At 53.6% G+C, this 26,845-nt stretch overlaps 3 protein-coding genes across 5 annotated transcripts; 1 reads left to right on the forward strand and 2 right to left on the reverse strand.

The window, feature by feature from the left end:
• Positions 1 to 362: 362 nt before the first annotated feature.
• Positions 363 to 12,192, reverse strand: DNAJC16 (DnaJ heat shock protein family (Hsp40) member C16). Of its 2 annotated transcripts, none has more exons than XM_077788213.2 (14): positions 11,983 to 12,192; positions 10,818 to 10,884; positions 9,692 to 10,022; positions 9,262 to 9,446; positions 8,022 to 8,126; positions 7,285 to 7,443; positions 6,806 to 6,936; positions 6,392 to 6,575; positions 6,035 to 6,217; positions 5,302 to 5,378; positions 4,972 to 5,052; positions 4,786 to 4,884; positions 4,183 to 4,350; positions 363 to 3,775 (listed from the first exon to the last, which is right to left on the reverse strand). In XM_077788213.2, exons 1-14 carry the CDS (start codon positions 12,141 to 12,143, stop codon positions 3,379 to 3,381), a joined length of 2,328 nt encoding a protein of 775 aa, XP_077644339.1. In that variant the 5' UTR covers positions 12,144 to 12,192; the 3' UTR covers positions 363 to 3,378. The 2 variants fall into 2 exon arrangements, with proteins under 2 accessions (XP_077644339.1, XP_021389435.3); XM_021533760.4 differs by having other exon boundaries at positions 4,183 to 4,353.
• A 3,656-nt stretch (positions 12,193 to 15,848) lies between these two features.
• CASP9 (caspase 9) lies at positions 15,849 to 23,463 on the forward strand. The gene is made up of 10 exons (XM_021533800.3): positions 15,849 to 16,051; positions 16,944 to 17,163; positions 17,550 to 17,630; positions 17,792 to 17,823; positions 19,765 to 19,941; positions 20,622 to 20,711; positions 21,369 to 21,516; positions 21,873 to 22,052; positions 22,217 to 22,326; positions 22,949 to 23,463. Exons 1-10 carry the CDS (start codon positions 15,920 to 15,922, stop codon positions 23,039 to 23,041), a joined length of 1,263 nt encoding a protein of 420 aa, XP_021389475.3. The 5' UTR covers positions 15,849 to 15,919; the 3' UTR covers positions 23,042 to 23,463.
• Positions 23,464 to 25,350: 1,887 nt separating this feature from the next.
• LOC110472277 (chymotrypsin-C) lies at positions 25,351 to 26,825 on the reverse strand. Of its 2 annotated transcripts, XM_077788083.2 has the most exons (7): positions 26,680 to 26,825; positions 26,505 to 26,602; positions 26,297 to 26,422; positions 26,044 to 26,180; positions 25,815 to 25,960; positions 25,516 to 25,668; positions 25,351 to 25,419 (listed from the first exon to the last, which is right to left on the reverse strand). In XM_077788083.2, exons 3-7 carry the CDS (start codon positions 26,413 to 26,415, stop codon positions 25,402 to 25,404), a joined length of 573 nt encoding a protein of 190 aa, XP_077644209.2. In that variant the 5' UTR covers positions 26,416 to 26,422; positions 26,505 to 26,602; positions 26,680 to 26,825; the 3' UTR covers positions 25,351 to 25,401. The 2 variants fall into 2 exon arrangements, with proteins under 2 accessions (XP_077644209.2, XP_085415174.1); XM_085559048.1 differs by having other exon boundaries at positions 26,505 to 26,816.
• Positions 26,826 to 26,845: the final 20 nt, after the last annotated feature.

The following is a 26,845-nucleotide window of genomic DNA, read 5'->3' on the forward strand; positions in this document are numbered from 1 at the left end:
AACAGGCTAGACACTCCATTTAACTGGGGTCTGGAACTTTGGAGCTGCCCTGGGAAAGGGATAGATGAGGCTAATGCCATTTTGCCTTTGGAATGATTCACATAGCTCACAGGGCTCCTGGAAAAACTGTCACTGGTAAAAGGTTTGTCTCATTAGGATGTTGCAGCAGGACAATGAATGTAGAAGGGAGGATATGAAGGGGGCCTGAGCTTCCTGCTGAGAGTAGGGAGATATTTGACTAGAATGCCTGCTAGTGGAATAACCAGGAATTTCCTGTGTCAGGAGTAGTTTAACTCACCTGAAATTTCTGAGACGACATGGAGGTGAGGTTAGTTTGTACATGGAGACACAAAGCCACCTCATCACACATTAAAATAGTTTATTTTGGTTGCGAAACTGTTAATTGTCTTAAAACAAAATGACATCAGTGCCTGTTCACAAATACAAAAACAAAACAAAACCCCCCAAAAATAAAAAAGACAACTTTGCCAAATAAGTTAATTCCCCCCCCTCCCAGTATCAAAAGTGCAAAATAGGTACCTAGTTCTCAGTCCTACTTGTCAGGCTGCGCTCGTGTCCTGGCTCCTGGTTGCTGTGGGTGAAGGACAGGGACAGGAACAGGGACAGGGAGGAGTTTGGGAACAACCTCCCCTCTGGGGCCTGTATCCCTTTGCCTCAGCTCTGAGCATGTGCCATCACTCAGGTCTCATAGGAAAGTGCACTAGGACCCAATCTCCTCAATCTTTGGATTAGGAATCACCGTGTGTGAAACAGAGTCACAGGTGTTTAGAAAATGATGGGGTGATGGCTCAGGGCTGCTGGGAGAGGGCAGATCCCGGGATAAGCAGCTCTGACCGTGGTCTCAAGGCAGCAAACACCCAGAGTGCCACGCTGGCACTGCAGCCAGCTAAACCAGGGGCAGAGCAGCTTGGCTTTTGCTTCAACTCAGGCAAAATTTCCATAAAAAAATCCAGGAGCTGTGCTCCTGTCCAGCTGCAGCCAGCACAGGTGGACTGATGCAAGCACTCACTCAGCTGAACCCTGGCTGAAAGGGGAAGTTAAAAAAGCTGTGCAAAAAAAGAAAATAAATCCAAGGATTCTGGCAGCGTGCAACACACACAATGGATGTGAAGGCTATAAAGCCTTCTCCCCTTCCTCAGGGTTGGGCTGAATTCCCTCACTGCAGCATACTAGGCACTTTTTTTCCATGAGTTGAGGGTTTTCTCCTTGTTTCTGATCAGCTTAAGAAACAGCAGAGATCCAGAGAGCATTCTTCTGCTACTGCAAATGTTTAAGACATTATGTGGAGCTTTCTGCTGGGCAAAAAACTATTCCAGCCACATCCTGCATGGTGAGCTGTGGAAAAGTGCAGGAGTGCTGCGGTGATTGCTCCAGCCAGGTGGAAATGAAGTCCAGAAGCATCAGGTGGCTCCCTCTCTGCTCTCTGTCAGTGCTGCCTGTGTGCCTTCACAGGAGCTCCTGGGCAGGGGGAAGTCCTCACCTTCCTTCCCTCTACTTTAGTGCCCCATTCCAAGCCCAGGGTGCACTGGGCTGGAATTAACTAACCTCATGTAGGGATCGTTTGCAGCGTCCCAGCCTTTATTTGAAGCACGTTTTATAGGGGATCTGAGGTACCTGTGGGGGTCAGAGCATGCCAGTCTGCTCCCAGGATGGGGAGATGCAATGAGGCAAGGCTTTGGGAGCAATTAGGGCATGTAGGGAGTGCAATGACCGGAGCATTCCTGGCTTCTGTGGGATCAGCAGCTCGCTCAGGGGTTGGCAGTTATTCCTACTGACTGGCTGCTCTGCTAACATGGTAACTAAGGTGGCAAGGGCTGAGTCTGGAATTAACACCATGTGTTCACTGAGTGCTCTGTGTTCCAAGCCCTGTGGCAAAAGCCACTGGCCCCCATCCCTGTGCTTTGGCCTGATGGTGCCACAGGGCTCCTGATGCACGGAAGGAGGAGGCCTGGGTGCCAGTGTGAGCCCCAGAGCAGTGTAAAGGAAGGACAAACCTCACAGGGTTTCAGTCCTTGCCACGAAGAGAAGCCCTGCTGCCTTGCTTGGTCACTCGAGGAGTGTTAAGCAGCCACGAGGCTGCTGCTTGTCCTCCCTCTGCCTTATCCAGAGGCAGCCTTTCCCTGTGGTGTTGGAAGTGGCTGCTGGGGCACTGCTACAGCAAAGGAACGTCCCAGCCCAGAGCTGTGCAGCTGCTCTAACCTCACACACCCCCAATGCTTCCAAAAGATGGAAGAAATACCCAAGCAAACAAACACAAAGCCACGGGAGCAGCCTGAGTGTGCAGAAATGGAGGTTTGGGGTAAGAAGGAAATGGGTGAGAGGCTGAAACCCAACATCTCAACCCCTGACTAAACCAAAGGAGCTTCACACGCACGCAACAGTCTCATGATACAGCACTTCTGGGGCAAGGTTTCAAGAATACAATCGTTGAAGGATGAGGTTCCTCAATACAAAGGAAGGTTGGTTTGTACTACAGCTGGAAAGGTGTTTGCAAGGAGCCTGGGTGACTCCCTGGCAGCTACGTAGTTTTACACATCTACTGGCTCATAGCAGCTCACGCCTACAATCTGAGGACGCAGGTAAAGTTATGGCTCTAGGATACATCGTCTAAAATCGATAGAAGCAGAAAAGGCATCTGAAAAATCAATGTGACATTTAAATGACTCAACACTTTGACAGTATTTTATGGCCGTGCCCTTTCCCTCCCTGTTATGGTTCAGCCAGTGAAGCTGCAGGTGGAACCATGACACGAGGAGCATGAAACATGCAGATCGCCCACGAGCCCACACCACGGGGGGGGTCCCAGCTAAGGTTTGCTTCAAGGAAGATGCTCCTGACCAGATTCTCCATCACTTACCATGGGGAAAGTCGAGAGAGAATGACTGCCTGGTGGGAGGAGGCGTTTCAGAAGGGCAGGGCCTGGAGGGTCTGCAGGGTCTTGCCAGAGTTACACCATGCACCATGGGCTAAGCACACGGGGACGGGGAGGGAGTACCGGGACCCGGCCTGCATCACCGGCCGCAGCTGGTCCGGACCCAGGGAAGTCACGGATTTCTTCAATCAAGGTAAAACAAGAGGTGGGATGGGGGGGAAGCAGACGTGGCAGGACGAGAGGGGCAGAACAGACTTCTTGGCTCTTCGGTTGTACAGCGTCCAAACGCGCGGCGGGGGCACGTGGGTGTGCCTGGCTGCGCTCCCGCGCTCCGCACGCAGCAGGTGTGTTTTAGTTGCCGGCCCCAGGAGAGTTTGTCTAAAACCTAAGGTCCATTCATCACGCTTGTTTGAGTTTTCCTGGAAAGAGCTGTCCCTTGTCATCTTCATAAAAAGTTTGTCCCCTTAGAATCTCTGTAAAATTCCTCAGTCTAGTGCAGGCCATGAGGGGATATAGAACCTCTGTAAGGAACCCTCTAGAAGGCGTTCCATCCAAAAGGACAATTTGTGTAATTTGTTTTTAATGGATCTAGATCCTGGGCTGCAGGAGGATTTCCCTCTGGCTTCCGCATGTTGTAAAGCATCGTAATCCTCGCACAATCCCAGGGTTCCCCCCTCGTCCCCTGATCTGTGAGGCTTAAAGAGGCAGAAGTATTTCTTGTGGCCGTTCAGAGCCAGGACATAGCCCGTGTAGTCACGCTCGAGGAAATGCTTGTCATACTGGTTTGGGATGGGGGCTGCATCCTGTGCAAACTCCAGCAGATACTCCAGCCACTCTCGGTGCTTGTCCAGGCTAAGGAAGGAGAAGTGAAGAGAGCTGCTCCTGGGGGAAGAGCAGAGAAGACACTGGGATTAGCACATGTTCTGGGTCTGCTGGACTCCTACTGGACACGTAAGGAATTGTCAACAAGGGCAGGGCAGTGCTATGTCATCGCATCTCCTTTTTCAGCTCAGTGTATACAGCACTGTTGTCCTTTCTATTTGTCAAAACACAGGTACAGCCAAAGTGCCACCAGCACCCGATGCCTTTGGCCACCATCACAAGTCTGGCTAGAAACAGCCTCTTGCTTTTTGGTGGCTCATTGCCACTGATAATGGCAGAGGCTGCTTTGCTCACCAGAAGTGTTCACTCCTGGCAACGGAGCCAACCATGCTCCTCCCATATCATCAGAGCAGCATCACCCAAGTGGTTAATACAGCAACAGAAGCCCGGGAGAGGGCCCAGCCTACCCTGTGAACATGTAGACTTCTAGGGCGAACTTCTGGAGCAGGGGGGTTTTGGTGGAGTTGGACAGGATCAAGACGACGTTCATGTGCCCTGGCCTCAGGCGCACCAAGTTACTGGTATAGTTGATGTCTGTTAGCTCAGTAACCTCAACAAAACTCTTTTTGGGAATCCTGCTGCAACAAAAAGACTGAGTGAAAGAGGGGCAAAGGACTGGGAGCAACTGAGGATGGAGAAACTGTGAGTGCATTTGCCAGCCTGTTATGCTAAGCCATCCCTGTGCCCCGTAGCAAAAGCCAGTGTAACTGGTGCAATAGCTTGGTGTGCACCTGCCTCAAGAGTGGTTCAGATCTTTACATATCCCCTGAGGATGCTTGGGCAAACCTGGTGAGAATTGTTTAATAAGCAGTTTAGTGTCCCCCTGTCCTTGCTGGCTGGGTCCTGGTTGTGCAATGGTCCTCCTTCCTTGCTGTGCCTGCACTGCCTTTCACAACAACTGCACTATGTGCAACTTCAGCACTTCTCTGCTCTTCACTAGCCCTCCTGCACAGGTGCTCCCTGACAAATGCTTCTGCAGAAAACATTCTGGAGAAGTTAAGAGAAGGAACCTGTTACTCTCTTTGCTGAAGCTCGCATCGCTCTTCTCCGTCTTTGCGGCCGTTTCTTCTTTCCCCGAGGGTGGAGCGTCCCTTGTGTCACTCGAATCACTGCAGAGGAAGGTGATTTTGTGTGTGTTTAACACCTTGGGGTTGGACTGAAGCACTATTCCTGAGGCCATTTTGGTGTGCACTCACCTGAAAGCCTGAACAATAACGGTGCCAAAGAGAATGAAGAGCGCGGAGAAGAGCAGGGACAGGAGTGGCATCATTTCTCGCCTGAGGGAAGATGTGCAAGCAGCAGTCAGGTCTGTGAGTTCACATTTTCTGCCTCAATTTCAGTTCCTGCCTACGTCAGATAACACTGTGTGCCTTCCCCACAAACTCAGCTTGTTTCTTGGGTCTTAAAGGCCATCATGTTTTTGAGTGCTGTCCTGCTCCCACCCAAAAGGATGCTAAAATTGGATCTGTTTTAAAATAAGGTGACAAGGAAGCGGTGAATACCAACAATGGATGCCCAATCCGTACCAGTTACTGTGAAACAAACTGTCCCACCAGTCTGAAATGTAGTCCACTGTGGAGTAGAACCACCGGATAAGGAACATCTGTTTGAAAAGAATGAAAAGCAAAAACCAAAATGACGAAACTGCTATAAAGAGCTCCAACAAGTTTAAGTATGCCATGAGATTCCTTCTGTAAGCAAGAAATCTTTTAAGTTTTGCCTTGTTATTGTTAAAATATGTTAAAATAGAAATAATGCCTCAGAACAACAATAATGGGATTGTCCACTGTAGGAATTGCCTTGGTCCTGTCTGAACACAGTGGGGGAATCCTACATGGACACAGATAAAAGCAAAAGGTGCTCTCCTCCTCGGGATTCAAATCCTGTTTATTACAGGAGCCACCTCAGACCCAGGCAACGCCTCAGGGGGTAACAGAGGCCGAGGTGTCTGGGGACTCGAATGCCCAAATATCTCATCCCGGGGGATTTTGAGTTCGGGGGGAAAAGGAGCCACATCCAATGGGACACAGGTGAGGAGAGGGGGAGAGGGGAGCAGGTCAGGGAGAGACCATCACACCAGAGGTTTAGTAGGGGAGGGGAAAGGTGTGTGGAATAGACCAATGTGACGTAGTGCAATTCAAAAACTACTCAGTGCAATTTCCCAATCACCCAGTGCAAAACAACAACTAAATAAGCTATTTAGTGCATCACAACAGTCCACAAAGGTAACACGGACGTCAGGAAAGGCTGTGCACTTACAGGAGCGAGCTCATCATTCAGGTCTGCCACAACGGTCTCTGATGACAGAAGGCCGGGGTCTGTCCTCAACTGGTCCAGGAGATCCAGGAGGATGAAGTTGTCCTCTTTGCTGCCTTGCCAGGCCTCCTCCAAGGCTTTATAGGCAATCTTCCCTGCATTATTACGTCTCTCCAGAATGACCACCTGGAGGAGCCAAGAGTATGGCACACATCAGACAGGAAGGGGCTTTTGTTTTCTTTTAGACAGATAATTCACTTCAAACCACTGCCCAGAATCAGGTGTCAGATTAAGGTACAGCATCAATTAAATGACAAGCTAAGAGAAGAAGGAATTAATAAAGTAAAAGGAAACCCTCACCGCTGATCTTCCATGATACTTCTCCTCATCCATCAGCAAGGCGTCTGCAAATTCCGGCTGCCGATCACTGTAGACGTGCACAAACCTCAGCGTGTCTTTTGTGTTGGCCGCAGCAAAAGTCAAAAAGGCCTCATAAGCCTCGGCAAACTTCTCTCCTTCCTCGGTAAACAGGACCACGCAGTGCCTAGGTGACACAACAAGATGCTGGATTAAGAGCCAGTCTGGAGGTGAGAGGGAATGACCAACCCCTTTCCTCTTGCCAGAACAATCCTGATGAGCCCAAAACCTCTCTGACAATGTGGATATTGAGCATGATCCAATGCAGTCATTGCTCTTTTCCCACAGAATCAAACCAAAAGTGACTCTAGGAGCAGCCCAGAGCCTTGGGAAACAAAACAGGGACACCTCACTTACTTCCGCTGACGGTGAGACTTCTTCACAGGACACAGCTCCTGGAACATCCCCTGGCTGGTGAGTCTGGCCACCATGAGGAACTTATTCTGGGAAAGGAAGTCATCAATGAGCTGCTTCTTCATTTCTCGTGCCTGGCAAGGACCAAGAAAGCAGAAGTCAGAAATGAGCAGGAAGAGGAGGGGAAAGCTGTTGGATGTTCCTTGAGAAGGCTGCCAGTCCTTGGGTCATCCCTGCAATCACCCAAGATGTTTTGAGGCCCCAAGACTGGGAAGTTACCTGTGTCCCCTCTCCCCAACAGGTTGGACTGCCCCAAGCTTCCCTTGTCCTAACACTCTCTCCTCCTCCAAAGCCTGAGTTTAAGCTGAGAACAAACACTCTTGCTCCAAACTGCACCACTGACCACCCCCTCATCACCGGCTTGGTCAGAAAAGCTCCGTGCCCGTTTACCCTAAGCTCCTGGACAGGGCTCTGAGTGATACCTGCACAACGTCAGCGGGCCGGTCGATGTGCTCCTTGAAGATCATCATGGTGGGAGTGTAGACATTGATGTTGTACTGGCTGGACAGCTCCTCGGTGCCTCGGAGCCCGACGTACACGTACCCAAAGGACAGGTAATCTCGGTAGGCAAATGCTGTCAGCTGGGTGGGAACAAATCCCCAGCACGTGTTTATGTTACAGAGTAAGCATTTTCTCCCCCAAGTGCCTGTGGGGACTTTGCTCCAAGAACATATCCCGCTGTTTGAATGCCATCAGATGTGCTGTGAGAGGTTCTCCCTCACTGAACCAAATTTTGCATCCACTTAGTCATTGTGCCGGGAGCTTCCACAGATCCACAGCTTTATTTACAGCCTGACATGTTGTAGGGTGGAATGGGCTTCTTAGGAAATGTGATTTTCAGCAACCCAAATTAGATATACCACAAACATCTCTCATTCCCAACAAAGGTTGTGCACCTGTGTTGCTGCTACCTCTGAAACACACCTGCACCTTCACACCCGTGAAGGGTAACTGTGTCAGGACAAAGAAACAGACTCCTTACAAAACTGCCACCTGACCACATAATATACAACCCACACAAATCACCTTGCTCTCCATGAACCCATCACTGGTGTCTGGAGGCATCACTCAGTCCACCTCTGCTCATGACAGTGGTATTTTAATTTCGAACATCTGGATTTATAAGTAAGTCAACAAGGCAGTGAGAAAATGACATTACCTTGTATAACAACGGCACAACTGGCATGTGATCGAAGAGCAGCACATGGGGCTTGTTGTCTTTCCTCCAGTGGGACAGAAAGCGAAGGTAGTTTTTATCTGTAATCTTTAGACAGAAGCTGAATGTCAGTTTAACCTCTGAGCTGTCAGACACCAGCAATGCTCTGCAGCCAGGTGTATGAACGAGGGATGAGCCTGAAAAGGCTCTCCAGGTGTTGCAGGAAGCAGACTGTGGGTTGGTCTTTCCAACACATATTCTTGATTAATGAGTGAATTAAAACCATCACTCTTGATCTCCCTCAGCCATCTTAGTTATTGCAACCTCTGCCGATGCCATTCCAAGTCAATGCAAATATCACTGCTGTCCTGCTTGTTGGGACCATAATTTTTATATATACATATATATATGTGTCTCTCACCTGAGAGATCCACTAAACCTGCTCTGTTTTGGGTGTGATACTATCAAAAAGGACATAAATGGCTGCAGTTACTGTAGAAGGTGAAACAATCCGTATTTTTGGGGCAAGAAGTCAAATAACTCTAAAACCCAGAAGACAAGTGAAGAGTCCATCGGGAAAGGTGACCCCTGGTAAAGATCCTAAGGGAAAATGATGTGAGGTGAACAAGGCCACAAGCAGAGGCCAGGCAGGTGAGTGCTGTGCGGGCTGACCCAGCCACATCACAGGGGTGGTGGGCATTTCAGGACTCTGTCAAAAATCACCAGAAGGCTGAAACACAGGAATATTTTATCAGTTAGGAGATTTTACTTGTGACTTTGAAAGGGCTTATGCAGCCAGCTCATTTCAAAGGTCTGAAGGAAAACTGGACAAAACAAATGGGACTCTGTGTCAGTGAGTTTTAGCAGACATGACCTATGAGGTCGCAAGTGGTCCCTGATTTGCTGGATGAAATGCCAAGAAAGCTGGAGAGAAGTGAAATCCAGCAGTTCCTGTCCTAGGGATAGCCTGGGTAGAGCCCTGGCAGCTGTGGGGTGTCACAGCTGGGGTCAGCTGCCACCAGAATCACTGATGTGACCATGTAGTAGCAGGATCCTCTTTTCAAGGATTAGTGTTACAGAGCTGCGGGGTGGGAAGGCTTCTGACAGCTCCAGGGTTTGGAGCTTTGTGCCACAGATCAACTTGGAGCTTGAATTAAATAGATTAACCACCGAAACAGCCAAGGAAAGAGGGATCTGTAGGCAGAGAGGAGCAGCAGCATCTGACACCCCTGCTAGAACCCACCTTTTCAACAAGATTCCCTGGCAGAAGGTTCTCCACGAACTGGCGCAGGTTTTCCCGAACGACAGCGTTGTGGAAGAAGGTTATTTTCCCATTAATGAGCCCCAGCAGGGTCGGAGTGCTGTGGGCACCCAGATGATGGGCGAGGCGCCGTTCGTAGCCCGCGTGAACGACGCCAATTCCTGCTCCTGGAAAAGGAGAGCACCGGGTTCATCTGTAAGATCCCCCACAACTCAAATGCCCAGTGGAAAACTGGTGACCTGCTCCTTTGCCCAGCACCCTGCTTTGGAGTTAGGAATGTTTGGGAGAGCATTAGGATAAAACCCTGAGGAAATCCACAGGGTCTAAACTGGGTCACACAAACCTGAAGGCCAACCACTGCAGCCTCACAGGGCGAGGGACACACACCCAATCCCAACAACCTCATCCTTACCCAGAGCTTCCAATTCCTGAGCAACTTCCTTCCACACGGGCTCGATGTGGATGCAGCTGAAGCACCAGTCTGAGGTGATTTTAATGAGGTAAGGTTTCTTGAAACTATCTGGCACGATTTCATTGATGTAGTGGGAAAAGTGGAGCAAATACTTCTCGTCGGAGGAGTCGCGCCTCTCGGAATTGAAAGGGAAATGGAAGAAGGACTCGTCAAAATAGAAGCCATCGTGGAAGCGGTGGAACTGGCGATGCTGCTGCTGAGAGAAGCCCTGGCTTTCCCCAGCATCTCCATAGCGATCGAAGTTTGCTCTTTTTTCCTCATTGGAGAGAATCTGGAAAGCAAATGATGGAAAAATTATTGCCTGAAACCATGAGGGGGAACTGCCCTGACTGTAATCTCTCAGTAATTAACATAAGGAATGTGCAATCTTTGCTGCAAATCAGTCAGATAAATATTTTGGAAAAAGGAAGCATCACATCCTTCTCGGCTCACTGAGGTAAATTAGGGTAAAAAACCCTCAAAGCCCAAAGAAAAGGAGGCCCTAAATCCAGACTGCTGTACCCGCTTCTGTCACCAACAGCTCCTTGGGTCTGAACATCCTGTGTTCTGAACACAAACACTCTTTTCTGGAGCAGGTTTTGCTGGTGTCTGTTCTAATCTAGAGGGTTCAGAAAGTGCCAAAAGTTTCACTGAGCAGCCAGAAGCCCTGCAGAGAAACTGCATTTTTTAGCAGGGAAATAAGGATTTATTTTGATTTCCATGGGCTTGGCTGCCACAAACTGGAGTAAACAATTTTCAGAACATGCAAATAACTACTGCTAAGAATAATTTGAGGTGACTAAATCCCTGTGATGATGAATGGTGCTTACATGACCCCAAAATGCTTTTATGTATGTGTGACACAGTCAGGACGCTGCACAGCCAGGCAGGGCTTGGGGAATACCCACTCCTTTCTTCTTTCAGGCTTTTTAGGCAGAGCAAATTTTTTGGGTAGATAATGTCCACCTCCACAGAGTCAAGCACCTTTCCCACATAGAAATACACTGGAAAAACACAAAACCATGTATGGAAAACTAAGGTCACTTAATGTTAACGATAGCAGGAGTTCACAGGAAGCATGTATTACCTCGTAGGCCTTACTAATCTGGATGAATTTGTCCTCTGCTCCTGGGTCCTTGTTTTTGTCAGGGTGCCTGTGGGGCAGAACCAGAGGAAAAGGGGTCAGTAGGAGCTGCTGGCCTCTGTTTGGAGCTGAGGGGGACATGGGCAGTGAGAGCGTGCACTGACATCCCCGAGGCTGAGACCAGATTCATACCCAGCACGTGCTGTCACTGCCCAAACCCCATCCCAAAATGCAGCAGTGGGATGTGTGCCATGTGCCTGTGGACCTGTCCCTCTCTCTGCTCCTTCCCAAGCAGCCTGAGCCCAGGGCATGGAGCGTGTCTCCTTCCTAGCAATGCCTCCCTTGGCTGCTGCCCTACATAACTACCGGGTTCTCCCTTGAATCACCAGCTGCCACGGCCTCAGGGATGTCTCACACAGAACAACATGGGCTCTAAAAGCTGCAGGTAAGCAACTTTATTCATTTTATTTCCATGCCTAAGTCTGGCCCTCACCACACACCACCTGCATGAGGGGCACGATGCTTGTGCATCCAACACATTTCCCGTCCACAGCACAGGGACTGAACGGCCCTTGGACACCCAGGCATCAAGCTGAGACTTCAGCCCTCATCAATTACAAGTTCCCAGGGAGAATTTTTTCTCCCCACAACCAGACTCCAAGAGAACTTTTACCCCCATTGCTTGACTCTGGGAGAACTTTTTCCCCTTGTAGCCAGATTCCAGGAGAACTTTTCCCCGCACAGCCAGACTTAGGGAGAACTTTTCTCCCTGTCGCCTGATTCTGGGAGAACCTTTTCCCTTTGTAACCAGACTCTGGAAGAACTTTTTCCTACAGCCACACTCTGCGACAATTTTCCCCCCACACAGCCACACTCCAGGAGAACTTTTCCCTCCGTAGCCAGATTCCAGGAGAACCTTCCCCCACGCAGCCTGATTCTGGGAGAGCATTTCCCCTGCTAAGCAGACTCTGAGCGACCTTCTCCCCCCGCAGCCAGCCTCCGGAGGGTTTTACAGCGCGCATCGGCATGGGGCATCTCTGTATGCCAGGCCGGCCTGCGAGGAGCACAGCGGGGCCAGCGGCTGAGGCCGCCGCGGGGCCGGCGCTGCCGCCGAGCCGCGGCCGGGGCCGCTGCCGGCGGGCGGAGCGGGCGCAAGGGCAGCACGTACCATTCCCGGGCGAGCCGCTTGTAGGCCTTCTTGATGTCGGCCTGGCTGGAGCTCCGGCCGACGCCCAGCACGCGGTAGGGGTCGAAGTCGCCCGGCGCGGGCAGCGGCAGCAGCAGCAGCAGCAGCAGCAGCGGCAGGCCGCCGGGCCGGGCCGGCTCCATGGTGCGGCGGCCGCGGGCGGAGGCGGCGGACGCGCCGCCCTCCCGCGCCAGCGCCGCCGCTTCCGCCGCGCCCGCCCGCCGTCCCCATGGAGACCCGGCGCTTCCGGGACAGCGGGGCGGCGCTGGGCCCTGCCGAGGAGCTGTGCCGGCGCTGTGGGGCGGGCTGGGCTGGGGATGGGGCGGCCGGGAGCGCCAGCCGGGTCCGGGACAGCCGGCAGCGCCAGCCGGGTCCGGGACAGCCCGGAGCTCCAGCCGGGTCCCGGGGCAGCCCGGAGCGCCAGCCGGGTCCCGGGGCAGCCCGGAGCTCCAGCCGGTCCCGGGGCAGCCCGGAGCGCCAGCCGGGTCCCGGGGCAGCCCGGAGCTCCAGCCGGGTCCCGGGGCAGCCCGGAGCTCCAGCCGGGTCCGGGCACAGCCCGGAGCTCCAGCCGTGTCCCGGGGCAGCCCGGAGCTCCAGTCGGGTTCGGGATGCTCCAGCCGGGTCCGGGGATGGCCGGGAGCGCCAGCCGGGTCCGGGGATGGCCGGGAGCGCCAGCCGGGTCCGGGACAGCCGGGAGCGCCAGCCGGGTCCGGGACAGCCGGCAGCGCCAGCCGGGTCCGGGATGCACCAGCCGGGTCCCGGGGCAGCCCGGAGCTCCAGCCGGTCCCGGGGCAGCCCGGAGCTCCAGCCGGGTCCGGGGATGGCCGGGAGCTCCAGCCGGGTCCCGGGGCAGCCGGGAGCTCCAGCCGGTCCCGGGGCAGCCCGGAGCTCCAGCCGGGTCCCGGGGCAGCCCCGAGCTCCAGCCGTGTCCGGGATGTCCGGGAGCTCCAGCCGGTCCCGGGGCAGCCCGGAGCTCCAGCCGGGTCCGGGGGCAGCCCGGAGCTCCAGCCGGGTCGCGGGTCCCGGGCCGCTCTGCTCTGCGCTGGGGCGGCCTCGCCGCAGTGTGAGGGCAGGTGTGGGTACCACAAAATAACAGAGATATGGAGTGTTAGAAAGCGTCCAGAGGAGGACAGTGAGGGTGGGGAAGGGCCTTGAGGGGAGGAGGAGCGGCTGAGGGTACTTGGGGTGTTCAGCCTGGGGGAGACTGAGGGGAGATTCATCCTCTGAGAGGGAGAGACACACACGGATCTCTGCTCTGGTGACAGTGGCAGGACCGAGGGAATGGCTGGAGCTGTGTCAGGGCAGGGTGAGCTTGGATGTTAGCGAAAGGGTCTTCCCCCAGAGGGTGGTCGGGCACTGAACAGGCTCCCCAGGGAACCGACACAGCACGGAGCCTGTCTGAGTTCCAGGAGCATTCGGACATCACTTCTGGGGACATGATGTGAACCTGAGGGTGTCTTCTGTGGGACCAGGACTCGATGATCTGTGTGGGTCCCTTCCAACTCAGCATGTTCTGTGATTCTATTTTGGTGGTGGGTTTTTTTTTTTTTTTTAATCCAAAGTCAAAGACTTCTTTCTTGAATTGTGCTCTGGCAGTCAGGAGACTCACTAAGGAAACTGGGAGGGAGCATGGATGGGACAGGTGACCTGAACTGGCCAAAGGGATATTCCACACCACAGAATGCCCAGTGCATCAACTGAGGGGAGTGACTGGGAAGGAGCTGATCTGGGTTCAGGAAGGGGATCTGACATCAGTCAGTGGGTGGTGAGCAACTACATTGTGCATCACTTGTTTTCCCCTTTATCGTTGTTATTGTTGTTGTTGTTATTGTTATAATTTACCATTACTACTGTATTTTACTTTATTTTAAATTATTAAACCATTATTTTCACAACATACAAGTTTTACTTTGATTCTACTTCCCATTCCACAGGGTGGGAGGGGAAAAGAACGGGGGAGTTGAGCAAATAGCTGTGTGGTACCTAATTTGCAGCTCTGCTAAACCCACAACAGTTGGCTTAGGGAATGTGGGTTGGATGAATGGGTGGTGAGGTGGATCAAGGGCTGTCTGGGTGGCAGAGCGCAGAGGGCATCATCCACTTGGAGGTCTGCAGTCAGTGGCTTCCCCAAAGATCAATACTGGGCCCAGTCTTAATCAGCTTGTTTATCAATGATCTGGACAGAGCAATGGAATGTACCCTCAGCAGGTTTGGTGATGATATGGAAATGGCTGATCCACCTGAAGGCTGGGGGACTGGGTGACACACCTGGGGGACTGGCTGATCTACCTGAAGGCTGTGCTACCATTCAGCAGGACTTTGAGAGGCTGGAGAATTGGACAGAGAGAAAATTAATGATGATCAGCAAGGGCAGATGTAAGTCCTGCCCCAGGAGGAACAGCCCCAAGTACCAGCACAGGTGGGGTGACCTGCTGGAGCATCTCTGCAGGAAGGACCTGGGGGTCCCATGGTCAATGAGCTGTCCTGGAGCCAGCAGAGTGTCCTGGGGGCCCAGAGGCCCTGGGGTGCACTGGGAGGAGCACTGGCAGCAGGTCAGGGAGTGACCCTGCCCCTCTGCCCAGCCTTGGGAGGCACACCTGGAGTGCCCTGTCCAGCCCTGGGCTCCTCGCCAGCGAAGGTGAGGAAGGGCCTGGAGCAACTCCCTTGCTGAGGAAGGGCTGAGGGAGCAGAGGCTGTTCAGCCTGGAGAAGAGACACAGCTGGGAGGGGCCCTCATCCCCGTCCCTGTCTGTCCCTGTCTATCCCTGTCTATCCCCGTCTGTCCCTGTCTGTCCCTGTCTGTCCCTGTCTATCCCCGTCTGTCTCTGTCTGTCCCCGTCTGTCCCTGTCTGTCCCCGTCTGTCCCTGTCTGCAGGGACGGCTCAGCCTCTGCTCCGGGGGGACCAGAAATGGCACAAGAGCAAGGGGCAGGAACTGATGCACGGGAAGTTCTATCTGAACACAAGGAAGAACTTTGCTGTGCGGCTGACACAGTGCCTAGAGAGGGTGTGGAGTGTTCATCCCTGGAGATACTAAAATAAAAAACCAAAACAAAACACCAAGACACAAAAGAACGGAATCCTGTTTCGTTTGCTCTGGCATGGCCCTTCTGGGGCACACCAGGGCTCTTCCAGCCTGACTCCGTGTGCGATTCTGGGACTCCGAGGCGGCGGCTCCGGGCTTTGAGCGGCGGCTCCGGGAAGGCACCGGGGGCGGGTCCGGGGCAGCGGGGCGGGTGCGGGGCAGAGCAGCGGCTCCGGAAGGGAACCGGGGGTGGGTACGGGCACTGAGCGGCGTTTCCGGGGCTGAGCGGCGGCTCCGGGCACTGAGCGGCGATGCCAGGCATTGAGCGGCGGCCCCGGGCATTGAACGGCAGTCCCGGGCAGGGCGGCAGTCCCGGGCATTGAACGGCGGTCCCGGGCATTGAACAGCGGTCCCGGGCATTGAACGGCAGTCCCGGGCACTGAACGGCGGTCCCGGGCACTGAACGGCGGTCCCGAGCATTGAACGGCGGCCCCGGGCATTGAACGGCAGTCCCGGGCACTGAACGGCGGTCCCGGGCAGTGAACGGCAGTCCCGGGCACTGAACGGCAGTCCCGGGCTGGGCGCAGTCCCGGGCATTGAACGGCGGTCCCGAGCATTGAACGGCGGTCCCGAGCATTGAACGGCGGTCCCGGGCATTGAACGGCGGTCCCGGGCATTGAACGGCAGTCCCGGGCACTGAACGGCAGCCCCGGGCATTGAACGGCAGTCCCGGGCCGGGCGCGGTCCCGGGCACTGAACGGCAGTCCCGGGCACTGAACGGCGGTCCCGGGCATTGAACGGCGGCCCCGGGCCGGGCGCGGTCCCGGGCACTGAACGGCAGTCCCGGGCACTGAACGGCGGCCCCGGGCCGGGCGCGGTCCCGGCGCCCCGGGGCCATGGAGCAGCGGCAGCGGCGGGCGCTGCGGCGCGGGCGGGCCCGGCTGGTGGCGGCGCTGCGGGTGGAGCCGCTCTGGGAGCCGCTGGAGCAGCGCGGGCTCTTCACCCGGCCCATGCTGGAGGAGCTGCAGGTGGGCCGGGGAGCGGGACACCGAGCACCGGGGCTGGCCCGGGGACCGGCATGGCGGGGTAGCTCCTGCATCCCCTGAGCCCTGGTGACACGACTGAAGGGTGGCCCCCATGTCTCCTCACCCTGGTGACAGCCTTGGCAGGGGTGGCTCCATGTCCTCTTGGGCCCAAAGGGGGAACCCATGTCCCTTGAGCCTGTGAGAAGTCACGGGTGGCCCCCAAGTCCTTTCACTCTAGGGACAGACGTGGGTGAGATTGTCCTGTGTCCTCTCAAGTCCAAGGGAGACCCCAGGTCCCTCCACTCTGCTGACAAGCTCATAGGGGAGCTCCATGTCCCTTTAGTCCTGGTGACAGGTGCAAAGGGATGGCCCTGTGTCCCCTCACTCTCGATGACAAGGCCTGACGTTGGTCCTTGTGCAGATAAGATGTTTGAGAACTGCCTTCCCCCACTTGTCCCTTCTTGTCCCCCGCCAGTGCCAGGTGTAGGGGTTTCTCCTTTTGTCCCCATCCCACTCTGGTGACACCCTTAAGGTGTTCATGTTTCCCCCCTTGGTTACAGGTGACAGGCCTGGGGGTGTTTTTACCCCATCTTACACACTGGTGACAGCCCAGGGGTGCCTGGGTGCCCCTGGTCCCCAGGAGCCAGACTTGGGGTTCTCCCTTTCCCTCTTTCCCTCTAGACCCCTCACTGGGCTGGGTTTCCCAGTCGTGACCATTGTTGTTGGAGGGAGGTCAGGGTCTGGTGGGGGTCTCTGACTATTTCCACTCGGTTTTGCTCTTGTTTACCCCATGTCCATGTCCTGGGTGTGGATCCCACATTCCCCTGCTCAGAGCGGTCGGAAGGGCTGCCCAGGCACTGCATGAGCCCCTCTCGTGGGATTTTCTCCTCTGCAGAGCGCTGGCAGCCGGGGAGAGCAAGCCCGGCAGCTGATCATTGACCTGGAGACCCGGGGGAAGCAGGCTTTCCCTGCCTTCCTCTCCATCCTGCAGGACACCGGGCAGGGCCACCTCGCCGAGATGCTGATCCAGGAGTGCGAGTCCCGGCCGGTGCCAACGGAGCTGACAGACCTGCAGCCCGTGGAGCTGGAGCTGCAGGAGGAAAAACAGCGTAAAAGTCAGTGCTGAGGGTGTGCTGTGTTTTTGGCAAACAGCAGCATGGGAGGTGGCAGCTGGGACTCCTCTCCCTGTGGGCAAGAGTCCAGAAGTCATGATTTTTAGTATCCTGGTAGAGGTGGCTGTTGGGAGAATCATGGAATCCCAGAATGGTTTGAGTTGGAAGGGACCTTAAAGCTCATCTCATTCCATCCCCTGCCATGGGCAGAGACACCTTCCACTATCCCAGGTTGCTCCAAGCCCTGTCCAGCTTGGTCTTGAGCATTGCCAGGGATGGGGAGCCTCTCCACAGCAGCCTTTCAGGGCAGCCTGTGTGTCCTGCTTTTCAGCAGTGGAACCTTTTGAGCTTGGACTCATCCTCTGTATTTTTGTCCCATGCCATTACAGATGTGATCCCTCACGAACGTTTGTCTATCCCAGTCCAAGCTGAGAGTGAACGACCTCGAATGCCTCCTGTGCCAGCCCGAGGTAATCCACATTCCACTTCTAGAGCCACAGCATGCCAAAGGCTTGTTTCCAGTGTGGTGGGAAGGGGAAATTCATATGTGGTGGGAAAGACATGAACTCTAGGAGTGTGGTCTTGTTGTGGAGTGCGGTGAACTGAATCCTGTGTCTGTTTTGTGTTGTAGGTTCAGCTGTTGACAAGAGGAGCCGTGATCAGGTTAGTATTTGAGAAGGCTGTGTCAGGGTTTGACACTAGCACAATGCCAGTGCCCCCATGAAAATGTAACCTATCAATTGAATGCTGTGAAATGCGATCGAGAACAGAGCAAAGCAGGCCAAACTTAATAACAAGGGGAAAACTTTATTACATTACTACTACTACTACTACTACTACTATAAAAGAAAAAAGGAAGAAAAAAGAAAACACACACAAAATTCAAACTGAAAACCTTTCAAAACATTCCTCCTCCCATCACCCAACTCCAACAAACCACAGCGAGACACATTTGGACTCTTAATCAAGTCTTCACCCTTCCACATAACCAATCCTGAGTCCATCAGGGGGAGAGGAGTCTCCCTTGCACTATAGACCCCCAGGAAACACAGCTGCCACCTCTTGTGTTTCCATGTCACACGTGGCACTGCCTGGAGAGAATCTGCCAGTGTGACACTCTCCTCTCCATGTCACAGTGCTCTCACCACCGTGCATGGACAGAGACTGCTTATAGGGCCCCTTTAAGGATGCTTTGCCAAGGACCAACAGGAACAACAGTCCAGTGTCTCATTTTGGGACTACAGTCCCCCCCATTTTCCCCTGGGGCCGGGGGTCCAAGAACAGAGATTGCCTTCTCTTCTTCTCGGAGGACAGAGGGCATCATCACACCCTCCTCAGCTGACATCTGTTCATTCCTGAACTGGGAGTTGCTGGAGGAGTTTCTTGGCTCACCATTGCATCCCCCTAGAATGCAGTCTCTTGGAGGAGAAGTTGGTTCAGTCTATGGCTGACAAGAAGAGTCCAGCCAAAAGCCACTCGATCATCTCCCCCCAACCTTCTTTCCCTAACAACTAAGGTCCCCAGCTGTCTCTCCTTCAAATTGAGGAGGAGCAATATTTCACAAAGCCTTCATTTCACAGGAAAGGGTTAAAATTCCCAAACTCCCTGGACGACTGAAATCTCTGGCCCAGGAGGCTGTGCTGTCTCCCACACTGGGCATCTTCCCCCCACCCCGTCCTCCTTCTCCTCTGCTGGCAAACTCCCGGGTGTCTGCAGGCTCTCTATGTCTTTTCCTCTAGGTTGGGGGGGGGAACAAAGACATCTCAGACGTTCTCCACCCTTCCGTCCGCAGGAACTGGCCCAGCTCGGTTCCAGACCCTTCACCCCCTGGCCTACCTCTGCAGGCCACATGGCTTCCCCTCCCCACCCAGCTCATGGCTGGGCAGGAGAGGTTTGCACTCTCCAATGACCGGAACCAAAGAGAGCGAGTTCTCCTGGGAGTTCTGCTTTTAACCCCTCTGTGTTCTCAGGGGCGTGTCCACCCTCAATTGGTCACCCCAAGTGTCAGTATCCAAACCTGACCCCTGACTGGACTGACCTCTTCCTTCCGAGAAAATTCTTTTTCCGTGTCAAACCACGACAGGCTGAAAGTGTTCCCTACTAGGCAAAAGCTCTGTGCCTCAGGGGTGACTCCAGAAAATGTTCCTGGAGGAGCTGGATCTCACCTTGTCTTACCTGAGCAATTGCTCCAAGGCTGTAACAGGGCCGATGGTCTCAGAGTGGATCAGTCATTAACCAGGTCCTCCTTAAGATTGCCACAGTGATAACATAAATTCTTGGCTCCTTTTGGTGAGGTTTGATGATAATGCCTAAAAGAAGTTCCCAGAAATTTCAACTTGCTGTTGGACATGCTACAAATAAAGCAGCAGCCAGGTTTCCACAAAGGCTTTGCCCAGTTTAGTGGGTTGCCTCTTGTTCCTGGCTGCTGATGAGATGTGTGTGGAGAAAGGGTACTCCTACCCATCCCTAGGAGTAGAGAAATGAAAAAAGCTGTGAAATGAGCCACTTTAAGGACTCCCATTCCTCACTGGCATTGTATCCTGCTGGATTAGCCAGCAAGCTCTTGGAATAAGAAGAAGTTCAATTGTGACGTGTTCCTTCCAGGATTATGAGATGAAAGCAGATCCCTGTGGACACTGCCTGATCCTCAATAATGTCAACTTCTGCAGAGACTCGGGTCTGTCCACGCGAGAAGGCTCCGACATTGACTGTGAGAAGCTGGAGAGGCGCTTCAAGGCCTTGTGCTTCACCGTCCTGACCCGGCGGGATCTGAAAGCTCAGGTGAGGCTGCTTGTGTCCTGCTGACACGAGGGATGAGAGGTGAGCCCCTGGAAGTGATGGGAATGCTTTAGGGGATGTGTCTTGTGTTTTGGCAGCACATCAAAAACCTCCCATAAAGAAACAATGAACCACTTGCATCTTCTTACTTCATTGTTGTGCTGCAATTGCAGAAGGGGAGAGGACCTTGCACATTTTCATCTTACTGCATGACTGTTGAATCCTGGTTGGGATTTGTAGGGATTTAGTGAAGGCTGTGTTTTTGGGATAGCTTGGACAACTTTATCATGTCTGTCTGTGCTGTCCTTGGCCATTACTGGAAGCATCAGGGGGAACTTGATCATCTGAAAGTAGAACATGGTTCTCTGCTCACTCACCAGCTCCCAGTCAGAAGCAGTGGATTTCATCAGATAAATCATGTGGAAATGTGCTTTGTTTTGTGGTGCTGTGTTGTAAAGAATATAGAGAGGTGAGAAATCTGCGTGATTAAAGCAGACAGTGTTAAATAAGGGCAGAGATGCAGAAATACTCACTCTCTGCCAATGACTTTTGCCAGCTGTACTTGGGGCTCATGCTATCCTGTGGCAGAGATTGGATCCATGGCAGTGCAATTAGAACAGGACCTGGCAGTAACCTGTGGCCAAGATATGGTTCAAAAGACTGTCGTGATGTTTTCCACACAGGAAATGGTGTTGGAGCTGCTGAAGCTGTCACGGCAGGACCACAGTGCTTTGGACTGCTGCATTGTGGTCATCCTTTCCCATGGCTGCCAGGTGGGTTTGTCCCATCTCTCTCCCCTTTGTTCTATGGGATGGGAAAGAGTTAATTCTTTGTCTTGTGGTCTCACACAGGGTGAGAGGGACGTGGTCCGTCAAAACCTTGTTCTGCCATTGCAGTACAATTTTAAGAGTTACACCCTTGTTCTGGGTTAAAGAAAACAGGAACTTCTCTGGTGTGGTCTGATCCAGTGGTGCCAGTGGACAAGTGTTTTCTGTTTTGGAAGCTGGGGCTAGTAATTTGTAACTCACTCAGCCTCACGCTGTGGTGATTCTGTCCTTCCTGATCTCCAGCTCTGACAGGGAGATGCTATTAGCAATAAAACCTGTTTATTACAAGTCATTTCTTGAAGGATGAGGAGAGGCATTCTTAGGAAAATGGTGTATGGTATGTGCCCGTTGTACCAGAGGATGAAGAACTCCTTTGCTGGAGGATGTGGGATATGAGTTGGATAACAGAAGTTGGATTGCTGGGTTTTAGTGCATTTCAAATGTCTCCTGGATGTCCCTCACCCTGTCTTGGCTGCAGGGATTCCCACAAACACCAGGATTTGTTCTGGTACCTTTATGCCATGAAGCACCTGACGGGAAACGGGCTGCCTCAGAACTGGCCTTGCCTTCCATGTCACTAGTTCCTGCATTTTCCTCTTGCAGACAAGCCATATTCAGTTTCCTGGAGGCGTTTACGGAACGGACGGAAAACCCATTCCCATAGAAAAGATTGTGAACTATTTCAATGGGTCCAGTTGCCCGAGTTTGAGAGGAAAACCCAAACTGTTCTTCATCCAGGCCTGTGGTGGAGGTGAATCTTTGTGTTGGCTCCAGTAGTGTTGGGCTGCAGAGATATGGTCAAGCTGTGGCTTTGGCTCCCTTTTTGTTCATTGACTGCCCCCTCTCCAGTTGTCCTCTCACACCAGCTGCCTCTTCTTTTACCATGTTCTGAGAGGCTGCTCCAGCTCTCCACACACAGTGAGAAATTTGGTATAAACTACCAATGCCTTTGACTCAGCTGGTGCAGCTGAACAGCCAGAAAGCCTTACTCTGGTCTAGGGCCTTTGTCCTTCTCTTTTCCCCATCTTTTCTTAACGTTGGACGTACAACTGTGAATCCTTTGGGTGGGATGAATGTCAGGAGCTGTCTTGTTGCTGCTTTTTTCAGAACAAAGGGATCAAGGCTTTGTAGTGGACTGTGATTCACCTGAAGAGGAAGCTCTTGGGGATTCCTTGGAATCAGACGCAATCCCGTTTCGGGTTCCATCGGATAACGTGGATGAGCCCGATGCCATTGCCAGTTTGCCCACACCTAGCGACATCTTGGTTTCCTACTCAACTTTTCCAGGTAAAACAGCCTGTGCAAATCCTTTCCTGAGCATGGGGAATTTGCAAAACAGTCAGAGCTTCATGGCAATTCAGGACAGCCCAGCTCTGTTGGAGCAGCAGGAACTTGTTGGAATGAGAACAGCAGATAAGTTTTGGCATAACGTTCTCCTTCTTTCACTGAAGGTTTTGTCTCCTGGAGGGAGAAGTCAAGTGGCTCGTGGTATGTGGAAACGCTGGACAGTGTGCTGGAGCAATATGCTCATTCAGAAGACCTGCTCAGCATGTTAGTGAGGGTAAATGTCTTTTTTGTTCTGCGTTTTGTTGATAAAGGAAATAGTCAGGGGTATGATCAGTTGGGGCATAGAGGCCTACCCTCAAAAAAGGAGTGAGGATATTGAGTGTCAAGTTTAGGGATGGGCTCATTGGAGGTACTGCAAAGAGGTTTAATTACAAAGAAGGTGTCTGGCCTCAATCTGCCAAAAATCACTGGAGGTTTCTCCACTGAGGAGTAATCTTGGCAATACAGGCTTTAATCCTTCTGAAGAAATTGCTAAAAAATGTCATGGCTTGTCCTATCCAAGCTGATGAGATTTGGGTGCTCCTGTAAGCTTGTCCTGGGAGTGAAGGAGCACAAGGGATATGGAATGAGTCTGGCTAATCAACATATTCCTTTGTGTGCCTTGTTGACTCAATATTGCCAAAGTTGCATACAAGCGTAGATGCCCCAGATCCTTTTTCTGTTCTCCTTGGGTAGGAGAAAAGCCCAACGTGGAGGGAGAGAGCACTTACAGAATCACCTTGCTGTTGTTTGCTGGTTGTTGCGGTGCTTCTTTGGCCACCTTGGCATGGCAGCCATTGATTCCAAGGGATGGGAAGAGCATCCCGTTCCTCAGCCTCTCTTTCTTCTGTTCCCAGGTGGCACACGCTGTCTCTGCCAGGGGGAGGTACAAGCAGATCCCGGGATGCTTCAATTTCCTCCGTAAAAAATTCTTCTTTGTGTGCCGCTGACACGCGGGCTCCGAGCCCCCTGCCAAGCGCTGGGGATTCTTCCTGTGGCTGAATGAAATCTGTGCCCACCATGACTTGGTGTCAGTGCTCCCTGTGGATTTTGTCTGTGTGTCCAGATGTTTGTCTGGAGAAGTGTGATGGGTGAGCGCTGGCTTTGCCATGGAGTGGAGATGAGATGGAGATTGTGCTGTACCAATGGGAAATGTGGATGGAGCAGGAAGTCCCTTTGCTGGAGAACAGAGCCAGAGGAGAACACTTCTGGCACAGTCACCCTTGGCCTCAGTGTTTTTTTCTTTGCTGATCATTATATTTGTGTCCTGTGCTGCCCAGGTGATTGATTGATGGGACCAGAGTGTGATGTTCAAGTGAAATAGGATGAGTTTTGCAGTCAATATTTCTAATAAATGCAATTAAAGAGCAAATCTTTAGCTGTATCCCCTTGTCTGTTCCATCTCCTCATGGCCATTTCAGCACCTCCTGAAGGCTCCTCTGAATGGGAAGAGTTGGAGCCTTCACTCATGTCTGTGCTGCTCTGTGTGGCCATTTACAACGTGGCTGTGCCAGCCTATGGAGCATCCTGCTCCTTTTGAGGAGTCAGTCAGGAGTTACAGCAGGAAACTGATGGGGATTCATTGAAATTCCAGTGCTGATGTAAAGCACTTAAGGAGCTGCTGCGATGATGGCCTTGGGTCAGAAATCCTGCAACTGTGTTGGATTTTGACGGGGGAAAGCAGCCTTGGAGCCACCATTGTGTAGGTTTGTGCTGAGGGGTGCTTGGGGATTCCCAGGAGTTCTAGTTTGAAAGCAAAACCAGTAAGAGACTCCAAGTCAGAAATACAATTTATTGGGAAAAGGGAAAAAGACAAAAATACATGCAATGATACAAAAGGAAGACCACTGACGAAGTCAGAATACAACCTGTCACGCCTCTGGCCAGCGTGTTGGTAGCAATCCAAATTGGAGTGGCTGCAGTCCTCTTGGGATGGCAGATGTGGTTGCTGTGTCTTCTCAGAAACCTGTGGAAAGGCTGCCTCTCTGTCTAGAAATCCCTGGTTGTATCCAGGTGGGAATGCCTGGCTCCTCCCCCTGGGCGGAGCATCTCACAATGAGCTGATGTTATTCTGAGTCCTTAATCACCTGTTAAACAGAAGTGGCTCCTGGAGAGTTTATCTCTGAGGCATGTGGTGAGACACTGATGGGCCCATTAACAGGAGAGAAGGAAAATTGCCCAGAGACAACTGCTACTCAGATGGTAATAGGAAACTTCTTGGTGCTCCAATCTTGGACACCAGGGAACCTGGGAATATCCAGCCTGCTTTTGCAGTCACTGAGTATTTCCCCGCTCCTTTGGGAGCATTTCAGGTACTTTGAGGGTGCTGCAGGAGGAAGCCAGGGCTGCCTGAGCACCCCAAGGAGGGTCCAGCTGGAGCTGGGGTGTGGCTGTGATGGCCTTGCCTGTGCTCAGGTGTTTGTGAGAGCTCATGGTTGTGTCCTTTTCTATTCCCCTTCTCCATCCCCCAGGGGAGCGAGGCTCTGGGCTGCCCTGTCCCATGTTGTCCAGTTTTTACAGAGCATCTAGGTGTGCAGGTGACTCCAAGGCTGATCCTATCTCCCCTGGACTTGTTCTCCTCCAGGAAAGGTGACCCTGCACTCTTCCCCTTGTTTTTTTCCCCACTTCCCTCACTAAGGAAGCAGTGGGACTGGGGTGAGGGTGACATTGAGTACAGCCTTGTCCCTCTCCTTTCAGTGACATGGACTGCAGGGGCTGCTCCTTCCCCAGGGCATCCCTGGCAGAGGTGAGAACAGAGTGGGAGCACTCTGGTGCACAGCTGGTGGAGGGAATGTGGTGGGACTGCAAAATGACCCTCAGAACCAACCCAGTTACCTCAACACTCCAACTATAAGCCTGCTGCCATCAAATAGCCCAGTTACCAGCCAGTTAAGTAGCAAGATCCCCTGAAATATGCCAGCACCAGCCAAGACACCTAAAAACTCCTTGGGCCAACTAGGGGCCCTATAGCCCCTCCCCAAGTTCCCTAGAGGCCCCCTGGACCACCAGGCCAGATTCCAGCCACTCTCCCATCAAACCACCAGTCAAGCCTTGAAATCTTTGGCTTGGCAATGGCCATGGATCTACTGCTAGCTGGGAGTACCTTGTGAGATCTCTGCCCAGGAGCCTGCCCAGCCTCACTGCACAAGGTGGGGGCTCTCCCCAGCACACAGGCAGAAGCCCAGGACCACAAGCCCAGACCACAAGCCCCCTGGCTCTGCCCCACTGCGTCCCCTCGAAAGAACCACATGAAACCAAGTTAGCACTATTGCCTTTATCATGCTCAATGCTTGTGCTCCGTGCTGTGTCCTCAGTTCGCGCTCATTTGCTGCCAAAGAGACATGGAGAGGCTCATGGTGAGACTGCTGGCAGGGCAGGGGCAGTGTGGACAAACCCCTGTGGGGGCAGAGGAAGGGGCACCCACCTCGTTGATCCAGTCGATGTAGGCGGACACCCGGGTGAAGACTGTTGGCTTCCTCTTGAGGTTGCAGCTGCGGCTGGAGCCGAAGCTGACGATGCCGTCCACCTCCCAGAGCCCATCATCGCGCTGGCAGTTCAGGGGGCCCCCAGAATCGCCCTGTGCCAAGACGCTCTGTGCCATTGCTCCTGGCCCCTGCCGACACGCCCCCCATCCCTCCTGGCCATCCACCAGCATGGCTCCATCCCCTCTCCTCCTGGAGCCCACACCGTTTGGGCAGCACCTCGTGCGGTGCCCACACTCACGTTGCATCCGGAGACGACGCCGTCGCCGCCGGCGCACACCATGCTCTCGTACACAAGGTCGCCCCACCAGTCCCACTGGGAGCAGGTCTCGTAGTCCACCACGGGCAGCAGAGCCTGCTGCAGGATGTCGGCCAAGGGCCCGTTGGCTGCAACGACAGCCAAAGCTCGTACCTCCCACCCTGTGCCTGCATCCCCTTCCCGGGGACCCTCCCGGGGACACCCCACTCACTCCTCATGCTTCCCCAGCCGGTGACATAGCATGGGTAGTCGTTGGGCAGGATCTTGTCAGCAGGCGGCAGGCAGGCGATGCGGATGGTGTCGGTCTCCTGCACCTCCTCTGCCAGCTTGACCAGGGCAATGTCATTGCTGCAAGGAGACACGAACCATGGTCCCTGGCCGTGAGAACAGGGTCCCTGGCCACGGGGACAAGGGTCTGTGGCCACACCACCCACGACCCAGCCCTGATGCACCGCATTCCCTACACGAGGAAGTAGGAGTCCCAGTCCTCATGGACGATTATCTTCTCCACACCCACGGCCACAGAACCAGGCTCTTCAGTCTCTGACACGTCCTGCCGGCCCAGCGCCACACGGTAGGTCATGTAGGAGCTGCCAGGGAGAGACGGGGTGTGAGTCCCCACAGATACCTTACCTCCATGGCACACATGCCCCCCAGCACCCCAGCACCCACCTGATGCAGTGGGCAGCTGTCAGCACCCACTGGGGGGCAATGAGGGTCCCACCGCAATAGTGGCTCCAGGACCCAGAGTAGCGGGTCTGCAGCGAGATCTGCGAGGGCAGAAGCACAGGGTCAGAGCAGGAATGTCCCCATCCCTGTCCCCATGCCCGTCCCTGTGCCCCCTCACCTGCCATGGCCAGCTGTGGGCTACAGCGTCTTCACCGCCCACCACGCGGGAGCTCAGCTGTGGCGGCACGGCCGGCTGACCGCATCCGTAGGCTGTGTGACACCCGGCAAAGGGACATCAGAGGCTGCCTGTGCCCGTGCCCGGGCCAGGGCAGGCCCCACGATCG

The sequence above is a fragment of the Lonchura striata genome, chromosome 21, assembly GCF_050655825.1.
Source record: "Lonchura striata isolate lonStrDom1 chromosome 21, ASM5065582v1, whole genome shotgun sequence".
Lineage (NCBI taxonomy): Eukaryota > Metazoa > Chordata > Aves > Passeriformes > Estrildidae > Lonchura > Lonchura striata.

What these genes read in the sequence shown, in the direction of transcription:
- CASP9 (XM_021533800.3), top strand. Translation starts at nt 15,920, where the DNA reads ATGGAGCAGCGGCAGCGGCGGGCGCTGCGGCGCGGGCGGGCCCGGCTG. An exon ending in GGAGGAAAAACAGCGTAAAA is followed by an intron (nt 17,164 to 17,549) that starts GTCAGTGCTGAG and finishes ATGCCATTACAG; the next exon opens with ATGTGATCCCTCACGAACGT. An exon ending in TGCTCAGCATGTTAGTGAGG is followed by an intron (nt 22,327 to 22,948) that starts GTAAATGTCTTT and finishes TTCTGTTCCCAG; the next exon opens with GTGGCACACGCTGTCTCTGC.
- DNAJC16 (XM_021533760.4), bottom strand. Translation starts at nt 12,143, where the DNA reads ATGGAGCCGGCCCGGCCCGGCGGCCTGCCGCTGCTGCTGCTGCTGCTG. An exon ending in TTGTGCCGTTGTTATACAAG is followed by an intron (nt 7,444 to 8,021) that starts GTAATGTCATTT and finishes GTTCCCACCCAG; the next exon opens with CTGACAGCATTTGCCTACCG. An exon ending in AGTTTGTTTCACAGTAACTG is followed by an intron (nt 5,053 to 5,301) that starts GTACGGATTGGG and finishes ATCTTCCCTCAG; the next exon opens with GCGAGAAATGATGCCACTCC.
- LOC110472277 (XM_085559048.1), bottom strand. Translation starts at nt 26,686, where the DNA reads ATGGCAGGTGAGGGGGCACAGGGACGGGCATGGGGACAGGGATGGGGA. An exon ending in TGGGACTCCTACTTCCTCGT is followed by an intron (nt 26,181 to 26,296) that starts GTAGGGAATGCG and finishes GTCTCCTTGCAG; the next exon opens with CAATGACATTGCCCTGGTCA. An exon ending in CGGCTGGGGAAGCATGAGGA is followed by an intron (nt 25,961 to 26,043) that starts GTGAGTGGGGTG and finishes CTGTCGTTGCAG; the next exon opens with CCAACGGGCCCTTGGCCGAC.